Source organism: Leucoraja erinacea, chromosome 7 (genome assembly GCF_028641065.1).
Source record: "Leucoraja erinacea ecotype New England chromosome 7, Leri_hhj_1, whole genome shotgun sequence".
In the NCBI taxonomy this organism is placed as follows: domain Eukaryota; kingdom Metazoa; phylum Chordata; class Chondrichthyes; order Rajiformes; family Rajidae; genus Leucoraja; species Leucoraja erinaceus.
In genome coordinates this window covers 49,763,635-49,779,480 of record NC_073383.1, presented here as the reverse complement: position 1 = coordinate 49,779,480, position 15,846 = coordinate 49,763,635, and the positions used below count along the sequence as shown (strand labels likewise).

General features: G+C 43.6%; 1 protein-coding gene across 1 annotated transcript; it reads right to left on the bottom strand.

Moving 5' to 3' along the window:
- Positions 1–4,561: 4,561 nt before the first annotated feature.
- On the bottom strand, positions 4,562–15,710 carry LOC129698995 (secreted phosphoprotein 24-like). The gene is made up of 6 exons (XM_055638546.1): positions 15,552–15,710; positions 15,276–15,397; positions 13,109–13,231; positions 11,066–11,200; positions 8,403–8,453; positions 4,562–4,878 (listed from the first exon to the last, which is right to left on the bottom strand). Exons 1-6 carry the CDS (start codon positions 15,604–15,606, stop codon positions 4,729–4,731), a joined length of 636 nt encoding a protein of 211 aa, XP_055494521.1. The 5' UTR covers positions 15,607–15,710; the 3' UTR covers positions 4,562–4,728.
- Positions 15,711–15,846: the final 136 nt, after the last annotated feature.

Sequence of the window (15,846 nt, the reverse complement as noted above, 5' to 3'; positions counted from 1 at the left end):
AATGATCCGGACCCACCTACCTCCATGGTTACCGGTGGATTTGTGGTGTCTATTTCCGCCCCTGAGGTTTGGGGGGTAGAGCTGCTGGAGTGCGCGATCTTCGCATCTACGACGAGGGCCGGCCTGGGCGTTGCACCAAAAAAAGACCTCTGCCCAGAGCGTTCGGCCTTCGTGCTGCCCCCAGCTTCAGTGAATCGTTTTCTGCTGGTGGAAGTGTAGGGGTGCTCCCGCCGGAAAGACGAAGCTCTGCTCATTGGTGGAGCTCTGATTAAACCCACAGCTTTTGCCTCGTCGTCCAGGTCTTTGACTTGCTTTGGCAGATCTTCCCCAAACAAATAATTTGGCGGCTGTACATTGCTGGCCCTGCATAATCACGCAAACTTGGGATTCAGGGCAGGGTAGATGGCATTTTTGCGGAAGCAATTGATTTCAAAATGTGCGTTGCACATTAATGCCAGCACATCTTGTTGCACATCCGACAGGGGACCTCCATCCACCGACCTGGCAAAAGCCGTGATGCCTGAAGCCAGCAAGTTCAATATTCTCTGGAGTTTCACCTCCTGGGTTTTAATGCCGCCACCAAACTCCAGATGGCGCTGTTTACAGTCGGCTCTCTGAGTGAAGCACAGTTGACAGGCGTGTGGTACCTCATGGGCATTCCCACCATTACCTGCTCCTGGAGCTGGTCTGAAGCAAGGTAATTAATGCTGGCCGCCAATTCTTCATCCAGCGGCTCACCAATTTGCGACGGTATCGCGAATTTAGATGCCATAGCAGGCAATTCTGCTTCACGCAACCCGTGCATCATGGTATGCTCCCCGGACATATTACCAAACTCTGAGTCAGCCCAAAACTGACTCCGTATGCTCCCCTCCTCAGAGAGAGACATTGTGGAGCCCTGAACCAGGCGCTGCTGCGGGCCCCCAAGGAGATCCGCGTTGATATGACTCCATTCCTTGGAGTATATTATGATGGAGCATCCTTTCCATCAGGTGCTCCATCCGGGATAAACGTCCGAAGACGCTACCCAATGTAGGAGGCGAACCCTCCTGGCCTGACTCATCCGAGTCGACAGGCCTATCAGACTTTTATTTGGCTTTTCCACCTCTCGGAGTAGCCAAGGTGCTCTCCACAGGTACCAAGTCTGAAGTCGCTGGCAGCACCGCCAGCGGCTGAGATGGCAAGATCGACGGCCACCCGCTACCCGCAGTCCCGCGGTCCTCTGTAGTTGGTCTCCCCGCGGCCCGTCTGAACTTCATCCTTGATTTGTCCATCACTGTTCGTACTTGAAGCGCTGCAATCAAGAATTATCAAACAAACAACCTCAGAATAAGTTCGAGAACTTACCTGTGGGTCTTTTAACTTACCGCTGGAGGAGCGACGCGCCTCCCAGCCAGTCGTGGCGCCATGCGTTAGACATATTGACACACATGCGGGCTGGTGGGCTTCTTCACGTAGTCACTCATGTGACTCCGAAGTAAAATTAGTTCAACTTCTACCTTGGAAAATTTAAATCAATCTGGGTTAGAAATCTAATAAAAATAATGGTGACCATAAAACTATTAGATTGTCAGAAAAGCTTTTCTGATTCATTAACTTTGTTTGGGAAAGTAACTTGCCATTCCTACTCAGTCCAGTCGATAGGTGACCTCAGTTTAACTATACCCTTAAATAGTACCACAAGCACCTAGAGGAATGGGCATGAGGCATGGCTGATGGATAACACTGAATAAAACACTTGCCCATTTGGACCGTTTGGAATTGCAGCCCTTTTAACAGGACAAGAATACTATCTTCAGGAGTATTGAGGAACAAAGGGACCTCAGAGTAAAAGTCCAGAGACCCTTGAACTTGGCAGTGCAGCTGGACAAACAGTTAGGAAGGCATATGAGATACTGGCCCTCCAACTTTACAGAATCTCAGTTAGACCTTAGCTGGAATATTGCATGCAGTACTGATCACCACTCTATTGGAAAGGTGTAATAGTGCTGTAGAGGGCACAGAGGACTTTTTCCAGGATGTGGTCTGGGCTACAGCTGTTCAATTATGAGGACAAACTGGAAACTATGGATGTAGCCAGGAGCTAAGAAGGTAGGCACAAAACGCTGGAGTAACTCAGCGGAACAGGCAACATTCAGCATTTTTCTGAAGAGGGGATTCGAACTGAAGCGTCACCCATTCCTTTTCTCCAGAGATGCTACCTGTCCCGTTGAGTTACTCCGGCATTTTGTGTCTCCCTTCGATTTAAACCAGCATCTGAGTTCTTTCTTACACAAAGGTTAAGAAGGTATATGACTGAGGTAAATAAAATTATGTGGGGTAATAATAATAATAATAATAAATTTTATTTTCGGGCGCCTTTCAAATCTCAAGGACACCTTACAAAGATTAACAGAAGAGAAAAAAACATATAGTCGGAGAAAAATAAATAATAAGGACATCATCAATACACAAATTAAAGATAGAAATCGCTCCCAAAACACAAAATCAAAAAAAATCAAAAAACACAATGTGAAGAGAGAGCAGCGGCAGCTAAAGCGCGCCAGCGTCCACTCTCCCTTCCGACAGCCATCTTGGACACAGACTAACATAGTAACTACACACAGAAAAATCATCCCCCCACAGTGGTAACTACAAAGTCCAGTCCCCAACCCCAGTTCTCCCAGAAGTCAGGGCTATTGAGGCCACCACTATTGCCTCTACGGAGGCCCAATGTTCCTGGTCGTTCTGGCCGGGTGGTGTTGCCCCGGCGTTGGGAGAGTCCTCACAGCGGCTGGGCCACCTGGAACGGCCGCTTCCTAGCAGGGGATTGTCGGCTTCTGAAGCCGACCAGGCCGCGCCAGATTGGAGCTCCCAGGCTCCCAATGTTAAAGGCGGCGCCGCCTGCTCCGCTCCGCAGACCCGCAGCCCGGAGGTGTTGAACTCGGCGGTCACCTCTCACCGGAGCTCCAGCGCATCGATCCAGCGCAGCGACCCAGGCAAGGCATCGCCCGGTCCACTCCGCGATAGCGCTCCAGCGCTGTGCCGCCACTGAAGCCGAGGTGCTGGGCGGTCCCCGCCAGGAAACGGCGCTCCACGCCCGCTGGTGGGCCACGAGGACGGGTCGGCAGGCAGCCCGGAGAAAAAGCTGCCTCACTGACCAGGTAGGGACCTAGAAATAAGATTACCTCCTTCCCCCCACATTCAGAAGTCCATTTCTCCAACAAACGAAGAACAAGACTTACGAAAAACTGAAAAAAAAAAAAAATTAAATGGACGGCTGCTGGTTAGCAGCTGTTCCCCAAGATGGCTCCTCCTCCTCCTCTGGTAGAGAGGGTAACCTACTGGAAATTTCCCCCATAGCAGAATGGAATAAAACTCCAGGACAGAGGTTTAAGGTAAGGGGGAAGAGGCTTAGAGAGGATCTGAGGGGGAACTTAGTTACCCAGGGAGTGGCAGATACCTGGATCGCACCTCCTGATAGTGGAAAGCTGGGTCACTGACAATATTAAGGAATGTTTGGATGGCCACTTGAATCACCCAGGCACAAAGGGCTACAGGGGGCAAAGTGCTAGGTAATGGAGTTAATATGAAAAGTTGCCCAATGGCTAGCATGGACATGTTGGGCTAAATAGTCTGTACTATGCTAAATTATTCTATGAGTTCTAATAAAATTATTTCTTGTTAATTTAAGAAATTAGTTTGAAGAATGGTGTTGACCCGAAACATCACTCATTCCTTCTCTCTGGAGATGCTGCCTGTCCCACTGAGTTACTCCAGCTTCTTATTTCTATCTTCAGTGTAAACCAGCATTTGCAGCTCCTTCTTACACTATATAAGTCCATATGGTCGATTTTGTTAAGTTAAGAAGTTTTCTATATAAATTCTCTATGGCCAAGTAAATTCCTGGTTACACCATGTTTGAAGCAGTGTGAACAGTTCTGACAATTTTACCTGGCTTGGCAAGGAATGTAGTGCAGACTTAACAGCATTGACAACTTGTTAAATTACAAGCTGAGATGGCACAAACTGAATTGTACTCCCTGCAATTTGTACATTCTAGTGCTGATTTGTTCCAGGGGAACTGATGGGGTGGTAGATTGTGGGTCGGGCGCAATGAGATATGGTCTGAAAATATAATCAGGCCTTTCAGGAGTGAAATCAGAAATGGAGTAAGGCCAGATTTCAGCCACGACGTGGAGCAGGAAGCAGACTCTACTTGTGCTTCCAGTTTCCTACATTCACAGCCCACCACACCTCTTCATCCTTCCTCCCCAAAACTCAGACAAATTTAATTTGCTTGGACGAGCCAAGTAACTGAAAGCCTCTGGATCAATGTTGGCATAAATCCTGGAAACCAATTTTCCACACTCTCCTCAGCCAATCCAAAGGAGATCAGGAGATCACACGACCACGAGCACACTAAATGGAAAATAGGTCTTACATGCACAGCTTAAAAAATATGCTCTGTTCCCAGTTTTGTATTAGTGTCCAGAATTGGTTTATCTGCCCAGGATTCATCTGAGGGCAATTTCTAAGATAGTTTCATGTTTCAGTTCTTAAAAAAAAAGGAAGCAGGGCATTCTATGCTTTCATTGACTTGCTTTATTGTGTTGCTTTCAACTTGTACAAAATTGAACAGCAATGTTTCTTAAATCACGAGTGAAAGATTCAGTGAGATTATTTGTTTTCTCACTGCTTGGTTTAAAGCACATGGTATATGTATAAGCAGGTGTGTATTTTGACTGTTTATTCAACTACAGAGTTCGGCTTCTGTTTACGATGTGGATTCTTCTTGGATGTCAGACCATGGTTTACATTCTGCTTCTGGTTATTTTCCCTTCTTTCAGGAGTGCCATTCCTACCACGTTGACCAGCCTGCTGATTATTCCAGTCAACCTAATGGACAGTGAGGAGAATGTTTATCAGTTTAATTTATCCGTTTAGTTTATCAGTTTAGTTTCACAAGTTCACAAGTTATAGGAGTAGAATTAGGCTATTCGGCCCATCGAGTCTACTACGCCATTTATTATGGCTGATCTCTGCCTCCTAATCCCATTTTCCTGCCTTCTCCCCATAACAATAGACAATAGACAATACGTGCAGAAGTAGGCCATTCGGCCCTTCAAGCCAGCACCACCATTCAATATGATCATAGCTGATCATTCCCAATCAGTACCCCATTCCAGCCTTCTCCCCATATCCCCTGACTCCGCTATATTTAAGAACCCTATCTAGCTCTGTCTTGAAAGTATCCAGAGAACCGGCCACCACCACCCACCGAGGCAGAGAATTCCACAGACTCACAACTCTCTGTGTGAAAAAGTATTACCTCATCTCCGTTCTAAATGGCTTATCCCTTATTATTAAACAGTGGCCCCTGGTTCTGGACTTCCCCAACATTGGGAACATGTTTCCTGCCTCTAGTGTGTCCTAACCCTTTATAATCTTAGATGTTTCAATAAGATAACCTCTCATCCTTCTAAATTCCAGAGTATACAAACCCAGCCAATCCATTCTCTCAGCATATGACAGTCCCGCCATCCTGGGAATTAATCTTGTAAACCTACACTGCACTCTCTCAATAGCAAGAATGTCCTTCCTCAAATTAGGAGACCAAAACTGCACACAATACTTTAGGTGTGGTCTCACCAGGGCCCTGTACAACTGCTCCTATACTCAACTCCTCAAATTATGAAGGCCAACATGCATGCCGTTAGCTTTCTTCACTGCCTGCTGTACCTGCATGCTTACTTTCATTGAATGATGAACAAGGACCCCCAGATCCAGTTGTACTTCCCCTTTTCCCAACTTGACACCATTTAGATAATCTGTTTTTGCTACCAAAGTGGATAACCTCACATTTATCCACATTAAACTGCATCTGCCATGCATCTGCCCACTCACCCAACCTTTCCAAGTTACCCTGCATTCTGATAGCATCCTCCTCACAATTCACATTGCCACCCAGCTTTGTGTCATCTGCAAATTTGCTAATGTTACTTTGAATTTCTTCATCTAAATCATTGATGTATATTGTAAATAGCTGCGGTCCCAGCACCGAGCCTTGCAGTACCCCACTAGTCATTGCCTGCCATTCTGAAAGGGACCCGTTAATCCCTGCTCTTTGTTTCCTGTCTGCCAACCAATTTTCTCTCCATGTCAGCACTCTACCCCCATGTGCCCTAATGTTGCCCACTAATCCCCTATGTGGGACCCTATCAAATGCTTTCTGAAAGTCCAGGTACACTACATTCACTGGCTCTCCCTTGTCCATTTTCCTAGTTACATTCTCAAAAAATTCCAGATGATTAGCCAAGCATGATTTACCCTTCATAAATCCATGCTGATTCAGACCGATCCTGTTACTGCTATCCAAATGTGCCGCTATTTCATCTTAACCCTTGAAATCTAATCAAGATTTTTTCTATGTCTGCCTTCAAAATATCCACTGACGGTCTCCACATCCCTCTGTGGCAATGAATTCCACAGATTAACTACCTTTTGATGTTCTTCCTCACCTCCTTTATAAAAGAGTGCCCTTTAATTCTGAGGCTATGAGTTCTGGTCCTAGACTCTCGCACCTGTGGAAACATCCTTTTCACATCCACTCTATCTGTGCCTTTCATTTAATTTTCAATGAGGTCCCCCTCAACCTTCTAAACTCCAATGATTAGAGGCCCAGTGCTGTCAAGTGCTCATCATATGCTAACCCACTCATTCCTGGAGTAACTCTTGTTTACACGTTTATTGTCACGTGTTACCGAAGTACAATGAAAGGATTTGTTGCGTGCTAACCAATCAGCAGAAAGACGCAACATGATTATAATCGAGCCATTTACATTGTATAGCTACATGATAAGAGAATAACGTTTAGTGCAAGATAAAGTCGGCAAAGTCCGATCAAGGATTGTCCAAAGATCACCAATGAGGTAGATAGATGTTCACCACAACCAGCGAGCAGTGCTGAACTACTATCTACCTCATTGGTGACCTGTGTAACTTCCAAGTTTCCATGTTTACGTCCTGTACAATGTCAACCATTGACGTGCAATGGGTAAAGAGATGGTAGGTGCATTGTGTGTGACATCTGAGATAACTTCACTCTACCGGACTTCACAAGGTATCTTTTACTTGGGATGGCTTGTGCTTGTACATAAGGGGAACATAAAGAGCTACTTTCACCAACTGTGGCCCCACAAACTCAGAAAATCATTGCTTGAAGTAAGTTGTAGCCTGGATCTCCAGATGGCCACATACACTTGGCAACATTTAAGGCAGCACAAGGGGCAGCAGTAGAGCTGCTGCCTCACAGCACCAGAGACACCAGTTTGATCCTGACCAGAGGTGCTGTCAGCGTGGAGTTTGTACCTTCTCCGTGTGGGACCACGCGGGTTTCCTCTGGATGCTCCAATTTCCACCCACATCCCGGGGATATGTGGATTTCTAGGCTAATTGGTCTCAGTGAATTGCCCCTGGTGCGTAGGACATACAACTAGTGTGAACAGGTGATTGATGGTTGGCATGGACTTGATGGGCCGATGCACCAGTTTCCATGCTGTATCTCTGAACTAAACATGCAGGATAGATATACTCCTCAGATAATCTCAAATATTAGAGGCATCAATGGAGTCAATCAAAAACTGCCACCGAAGTCATGGGGAACTGAATTTTAAAAAGAAAGGTGCATATTCCTGGTAATCGATGTGAGATGTTCTATTTTGTGATACTCTTCGTGGTGCATTTCTGATAGAGATTTTCTAGCGAAACCAAATCAACTCTGCTGATTTGACCCAAGATTTTAATGTGTGCCTGATGACAAGAATCCCACAATCAGAGCACCCACTTCAATTTGGAACAAGTTTATCGATTACCTGCTTACTTGAGCCATAGAAAATGGGAGAGCAAAGATGTGGATTTATCTTCACCACACACACCACAGCAGTTTAAGGATTCTGCCCATTTTCAAGCATCCAAGCATGATGGTGGACGTGAAATAAATGATGGCTCACCAGCAATGTCCATACCCTTTGAATAAGTAATCATGTCCTCATCCTGCCCCTCTTACCCTGTTGCACTCCCAGCTACAGATGTAGAAACATAGAAACATAGACAATAGGTGCAGGAATAGGCCATTCGGCCCTTTGAGCCAGCCGGCCCATGGCTGATCATCCAAAATAAGTACCCCCTTCCTGCTTTCTCCCCATATCCCTTGATTCCATTAGCTCTAAGAGCTAAATCTAACTCTCTTTAGAATATACCTATATTCCTCAAATCCTTGTGATATTTTGGATGATTGGTAACAGGAATGGAAGAAGCATGGCTATGTGATTGCCATGTGGTGACTGTGATATGATATGATAGCGACATATGAGAGGGTTTTGGATATATATGTGAATAAGCAAAAGGCCAAGTATACTTACTGAGGAGTAGTACTCGTCCTGAATATGTGGTTGCCTCCTCTGGAACATGATCTGCAATGAAAATATTAAGGCATATTAGAGTGCATGGCTTTAAGATGAGAGGGGCAGTTTAAAGGAGATGTGCAGGGCAACATTTTTTTACACAGTGTGGTGAGTGCGTGTAATGCACTGCCAGGGTTGGTGGTTGAGGTAAATATGATAGCGGCATATGAGAGGGTTTTGGATATGTATGTGAATAAGCAGGGAATGAAACAATATGGATTATGTGCAGAAAGGATCTGCAGATGCTGGTTTAAACTGAAGATAGACATAAAATGCTAGAGTACCTCAGCGGGACATTCTTTCTCTCCATAGATGCTACCTGCCCCGCTGTGTCACTCCAGCATTTTGTGTCTATTATGGATTATGCACAGGTACATTATGTGTAGGTGCTGTACTTTTCTATGTTCTTGTGTGTTTATTTGGCTGATTTTGTTAGTGCAGACTCAGACATAGTCTCATTTGGTGACTAATGTTTTCGCTCATGAATTTGCTGTCAATATTTTTCATCTATTTTCAAAAGTTTCTTTCTTTAAGCATTCCTCGGCGGCAGCAGCATGAGCCTCAGCGGCAACGGAGCCTCGGCGGTGGATGGTCCTCGGCGGCACCAGAGCCTCGGTGGCAAAGGAGCCTCGGCGGCGGCGGCGGCGGGAGCCTTGGTGGCAGTGGAGTGTGAAGGGGGGAGGGGAAGACAATGGGGACCCGGCGTGGGGGGACTGCCGTGAGGGACATTTTGAGAACAAATGGGGACCCGGTGTGGGGGAAGCTAGGGGGCACCCTAGTTTTAGAATCCTCTGCCCAGGGGATAAGTTTGCATTTCTTTGTTTGTTTGTTCATTCTACTCGTTCCGGTATAGGCGCTGTGCACATGACAGCCAGCCAACAGTCGCTTGTACTTTTCTTTTGTTCACTTTTAATTTCAAGTTTTTGTGTACCTTGTTGTGACTGTTGGCAGACCAATTTCCCTCCGGGGATGCAAAAAGGTTTTGTTGTATTGTATCGTATCATATTGTAAAGTACATGAAGAGGATAATTCTTTGGTGCTTTAGATCTGTGAAATCTTTGGAACCTTGCTCGAGTGAGAGAGAGAGAGAGAGGAGGTATTTTTCTGTGATTCCAATTGAACTGAATTTCTATTCTGAGAGGCCAGATGGGGGTCTATAAACCATTCATAGTGACTAAGCATCAACTTAGTACACACTGCAATAGCTTGCCCATATCCTCATAAGTCACACTCATTTGCGCTAGATTGATGCAATAATGCAAGTGCATCTTAAGCTTAGATGCAACTATGGTATTAGTCTAGAATGTAAGGAGTCTGGTATTTTCTTTTTCAGTAGTATACTAGACTTGGATGCTATTGATAACATTATAGTACAATCAAATTGTAGTGACATTAATTTCCTTAACACATGTCTAACAAGAATGTTGTGTGACATGGGTAAATGAATACAAGGATTACCTCATGCTCCTACACACCTCACATACTGTACCTCCTGTCCTCTATATTTGTTTAAACCCTGTCACGTCTCTAAACTCTGCCAGTTCTGAGGAAATAGTTTAAAACTACACGGGAGGTATTAATCCACAGAAATAGCTGTTTTGCTGTCAGGCAAAATATTAAATTTATAAATATCAGATTTGTCTACAATGAGAGGCCACCTTGTATTTTATAATATAGACGAGGTACTTAAAGCAAACCCTACAATAGAGTTGACCACTTACAATACATGAGGTTGGAAGCTTCACATTTAACCTCTCCACAGTGGATTGTTCAGGGGTTTGGGAATACCAGCAATTGATGGAAGGCAATGGGAGCTTCAGAGAGAAAGTAAGTGCTTTTGTGTCAGGAACATGGGCCTCCTTGTTTACCTGCAGGCGTGGAGTCAGGTGCTGGACAGAGTGTCCCGAGCACAACATCTCTGATCGAAATACCTCATCCATTCAAACTTTGAGTTTCAAAACTTTCCTCCCATCCATGCTACCAGTCACTGTTGGAGATTCCTTTCCTTCTCATGTGGTCTTTCCCAGTGTATTCCCAAAATCGTAAACCAAGTATATCAGCCCAAGGTGATCTCCAGGAGGAAAGATGCCCAAGTGGGGATAAAACTTGGCAACTCGCAGAGAATCCTGAAGCAGATCCCCTCCTAAATTCCCACCCATTGTGGCAAAGTGATCCACTAACTCAATGCTTCCAGACTTACTGAATGTTGCACTCAGTTTCCGACGTTACTTTAGGTTTCATCCCGCTCACGGCATTGCGTTTGTGTGAAAGCAGAGCTCAGATGGGCTTACAAACTGGCCTCTGCTACCATGGGTATAATTGGCCTGTGGTCCACAGGGTTGAATCAGACCCAGGAATCAGGTCTCCAGAAGCCCTAACCATCTTAAAAGCTACAATTAAAAATTTTAGTTAACTAATTTTAAATGGCAAACATTTAAAATTTAAGGTTTAATTAAAATTAGGTCTAAAATTAGTCTTGAACTCATTGAAGAGAATTGGTAGGGCCTACAGGCAGCCAATTAAACTATATCTAATCTCCAGCAAGGGAGAAATATTATTTCTCGCAGCCCAATAAACACTATACAATATTAATTGCCATTCTGAATACGCTTGGATCTTACCTCCTCACTACTCTCAGAGGAGCTTGATGAACTGTCGTTGTCCACAAATCTCTGTCTTGCATCTACGCAACGTAGAAAAACATTGACAACTGTTCCCAATGAATAGCTAACACTGCTGCGGCATTCAACCATTTCCTGCAGATTTGAAATAGTTGTTAATGCATCAACCTAAAATAAAGATTTGCATTGACATAGTACCTTTTTCAGCATCCCAAAATGTTTTACAACCAATCATGTTCCAGAGCACTGCACTTACTTAGCTGTGTACGAAAGATCTGCCTGGGCTTTTGTATGTATCACTGGAGAAAGACTTGAACGTACAACCTACTGACTGAAAGGCAAGAGAGCTGTGAATAAAGTCACAGCTGACAGCTACAGCTGACAGTTACAATAGCCTTGTTAAGCTTAAAATTTGTTAGAGAAACTGAAATAAAGGTAGGGGCATGCACAACTGATCAAAATATAAACTAAACCAGTATAAATACACTTTAAATGTAAAAACACATCAAATATTTAGTTATTTATTGCAGATCAGAATTCTGAAATAATTATTCTGATGAAATTTGTCAGCATAGATAGAACAAATTTTTGAATGCCAGAGAGGTGTTGACGAGAAAATATGGTACATCGTGCCAGCAAATATTAAGTTTCTAATATTTACATTTTTTAATGGTTGCTACAGTGACAATAGTTTAAAATATAGAGTCAAACAGGCCTTTCGGCCTAACTTGCTCATGCCCCATCTAGAGTAGCCCCACCTGCCCGCATTTGGCCAATATCCATCTAAACCTTTCTTATCCATGTTCCTCTCCAAATGTCTTTTTAATGTGTTGTAGTATATGCCTCAAATACCTCCTCTAATAGCTTGTTCCATATACCCACCACACCATGTGAAAAAGTTGTTCCTCAGGTTCCTGTTAAAGCTTTTCCCTCTCACCTGAAATCTATGTCTCCTGGTTCTCAATTCCCCTACTCTGGGTAAAAGACCATTAATTTACCCTATCTATTCCCCTCATGATCACCCCTATAAGATCACCCCTTATCTCCTGCGCTCCAAAGAATAAAGTCCAAGGAATATTTGGAAATGTTCATCAATTTTGTAATTTCATAAAGATTTTCATCTGAAAATGATTTATCTAATATACCTTGCTGGGTCTCAGAAAGCCATAATGCACTTTGAAACCAATTAAATATTTTTGTTCATCTGAGGTCTTACACTATGTTATGGGCCTGTCCCACTCAGGCGATTTTTCAGCTGACATTGCCGGCAGTCGCCTGAAAAACCGGCAACTGGAACGGCGACTATCAGAGCGGAGCACACACACACCACTTCCTTCACCAGCCCATTATGCAGGCGGGTGATATGGCAAGCAGGGGGAGCACTGTCTAAAAACTTCACACGGGGGTGGAGAAGGGGAAAAGGGGGGAGAAGGAGTGGAGACAACTTTTAAGAAGCCAGAGATACACGGCTGTCATTAACATTACCGGTCGGTTATCCTTGGTTCTGAAAACTACTGCTTACCTTTTTTTTCCCGATGAGCCAATGAAATTCACCAGTCAGCACCGGCTACAACCTACGAGAACCTCCGAGAACCTTCGACCTTCTGGCAACCCATTAGGACCTCCTGGCGACCCACCTACAGCATGAGAATTCTCGCTACTCTCCATGGCAGCTTCATTCGGGTTGGCGCTAATTTTTCAACATGTTGAAAAATTCACGACGACCACAATGTGACCGCGACTAGTTCCCAGAATTTGGGAACACCTCGCTAACCATGAAGGTGACTCCCTGGCAACTACCCGCGAACATGTGGCGACCATGTGGCGACTGCATAGTCTCCTGCAATCACCTAAAAAGTCACCCAAGTGGGACAGGCCCATAACTAATAGTGGAACAAGGTGTGATCAATGGTGATTACAAAATCCCTTTGCTGCATCTCAGGCTTTCTAATACTTTTCAAGTATAACCATAACACAGTTTCTCCATCATTACAACCACAAAATAAAAGTCAATGAATTTAAAAAACATAAACCAATACTCACAGCTAATGGGTTTCTATTCAACACACAGTTTTCAATCTGCATTCCACTGTTTTTTGGACAGAGGGTTTCCATTGCATTAAATCTCAAATCCACCGATAAATCATTTGGTCCTGCTGGAGTAATCTAAGCAACAAAACAGGGAGATTTATCAACTGCCAGCATTAAAATAGAAGAGAAATCTCTGAAGCCATTAAAACCATGGGTATTCATATAGTCCTGCAGCAATGGTTTTGCAAGACAAACATGTAAAGTTGCCGGCAATATATAACAATGAACAGATCACCCTTGCAAGGCTTGTAAGGATTATAACAGCTTAAATGTTATTTCTATTAACACATCTCATATAGTCAAATGTCCCAAAGCACTCCAAAGAAGTGTCATCAAATAAGATACTGGAGCAGGTTACATTAACATTTGGTTAAAGATGTAGGTTTCAAGGAACATCTTGAAAGGAGAAAGATTTAAAGAGGTGGAGAGGTTTAGAATGGGAATCCTGGCGTCTGGAAGCAACGATGTAGATTGGAACTAGAGGGATGGGTGATTAAGAAAAATCTTTTAAATAAGTTAGGTCTTTATTCTCTGGAGCGCACAAGGTTAAGGGGGGACTTGATAGAGGTCTTTAAAATGATGAGAGGGATAGACAGAGTTGATGTGGACAAGCTTTTCCCTTTGAGAATAGGGAAGATTCAAACAAGAGGACATGACTTCAGAATTAATGGACAGAAGTTTAGGGGTAATATGAGGGGGAACTTCTTTACTCAGAGAGTGGTAGCGGTGTGGAATGAGCTTCCAGTGGAAGTGGTGGAGGCAGGTTCATTGGTATCATTTAAAAATAAATTGGACAGGCATACGGATGAGAAGGGAATGGAGGGTTATGGTATGAGTGCAGGCAGGTGGGACTAAGGGGAAAAAAAATTTGTTCGGCACGGACTTGTAGGGCCGAGATGGCCTGTTTCCGTGCTGTAATTGTTATATGGTTATATGGTTATATGGTTAAATAAACACTTTAGTAAATGTGAAAGAAAGGAATACTGAGGCAGAAAGTAATATTGGAGATATATTTGTCCATTGTTATTACTATTGTGCAACAGGTGTTTGTGAGCAGAGTGTGCATGTTATTTGCTCATTGTCATTGCTTCAGACAATAAGCAACATAGCTTCCTTTTATATGGACCATTACACTCTCAACTTGGTACTCAGTAGTTGGAGTGAGGGCTGAGTAGGCAGATAAAGTAGAACAAAGAATTACAGATGCTGATTAATACACTAAAGGACACAAAACATTGGAGTAACTCAGCGCAGCAGACAGCATTTTTGGAGAACATAGACTGGTGACATTTCGGGTTGAGACCCTTCTTCAGACTATGTGCCCGTTTCTACAGGATCAGGTGAATAATTCCATAGGGAGTTATGTTCAGACTTGCTGGAGGTTTCTCATTGTCGAAAGTTGGAGGAGGTGGAGGTGGGAGAGAAGCCTTTCCACAAACTAGAATAATGATAAAAGTTTTACAATAGTTTTTAAATGAAGCATCTCACAATTATTCATGCCAAAGCATTCTAGACAAGTTGAACAAATAGACAAACATGTGAGGTGCACAATCTATCTACCTAAACAATGCGACTGAGATCCAATCTATATTTTGGAAACACACTTTATACGTGAGGAAGTTCTCTTCCCGCCTCCTACATCAAAACAGAGAAGCACACTGGCAGCTCATATGTAGGTTGAGGGGCCAGCTCCAAAGATTATCAAATGACCCAATGCCATCTCAGGCCATTAACGCACTACAAGTTTACAAGACAAAATAAAAAAACAAATCAGCCTCAGAAAGAGAAAGATAGGAAGGCAAATACTAAGTAGAAAGAAGTCCGAGAGATAATGGAAAGAGATACCTTTAATTAGTAATTAATTAGTAATTGATATCCCGGCAGAAGAGATAACAATAAATGATGGATATAAAGATGTGTGCAGGAAGAGACAGAAATTTGAGTGACATATTGTAGGATATGTGATGGAAACTAGGAGGTGTAAAATGAAATCGAGTGAAAGATGAAGGGGTTGACAGTAAGAGAATGTCATAAATAGAATATGAGGGAGCAATAACGCAGATACCAAGACAAGAAAAAACAAAATAAATCAGGTCTTGTTGGATGGGATAATGCTTACGTGTAGCAATTCATTACTGGTGGCTGTGAATAGGAAACCGCCGCTCGTGTCGCTGTTCAGTTGGTCAACGGATTGCCTCAACGCATCTTCAATGATTGGGAGGAAGTCAAATATCGGGATGGCTAGAAGATAAGACAGTGACACCCGTACTGAGCATTTATACCAACCTGCCTGTCTGACATTTCCTGGGAGCAATTCAATCAATATTTACAAAACAGTTCTCCTGGCATCTTAACTTAAAAATAAGTTTACATTTTAAATGGTTTGAGAACCCACCTGCACAGTATTGGGAAACCTGCAGTGCAGCTAAAGCCAATAGAAATGATTTCATCTTGACAAGCTTTTGGTAATCAGCTGCAGATGATGTCTCTATCGTCTCTCGTTCTCTGAGCCTTTATCTGTTGTTTGCCTTTTATACTCTGAGATCCCTTTTATTAATGACTCACAGTTACACAACCAATGCTTCAAAGGTTTTAAAACGACAACGTTGAGACATGCTGAAATAATTTTCCTGCCAACTCAATAATTGGAGACATAATGGGCTGCAGATGCTGGAATCTTGAATAAAACA

Excerpts from the sequence above, each read along its gene's own strand:
- LOC129698995 (XM_055638546.1), bottom strand. The coding sequence starts at position 15,606 with ATGAAATCATTTCTATTGGCTTTAGCTGCACTGCAGGTTTCCCAATAC. Across the intron at positions 13,232-15,275 it reads CCAGTAATGAATTGCTACAC|ATTACTCCAGCAGGACCAAA; the intron begins GTAAGCATTATC and ends TTTGTTGCTTAG. Across the intron at positions 4,879-8,402 it reads AGGACGAGTACTACTCCTCA|GTTGACTGGAATAATCAGCA; the intron begins GTAAGTATACTT and ends ACTGTCCATTAG.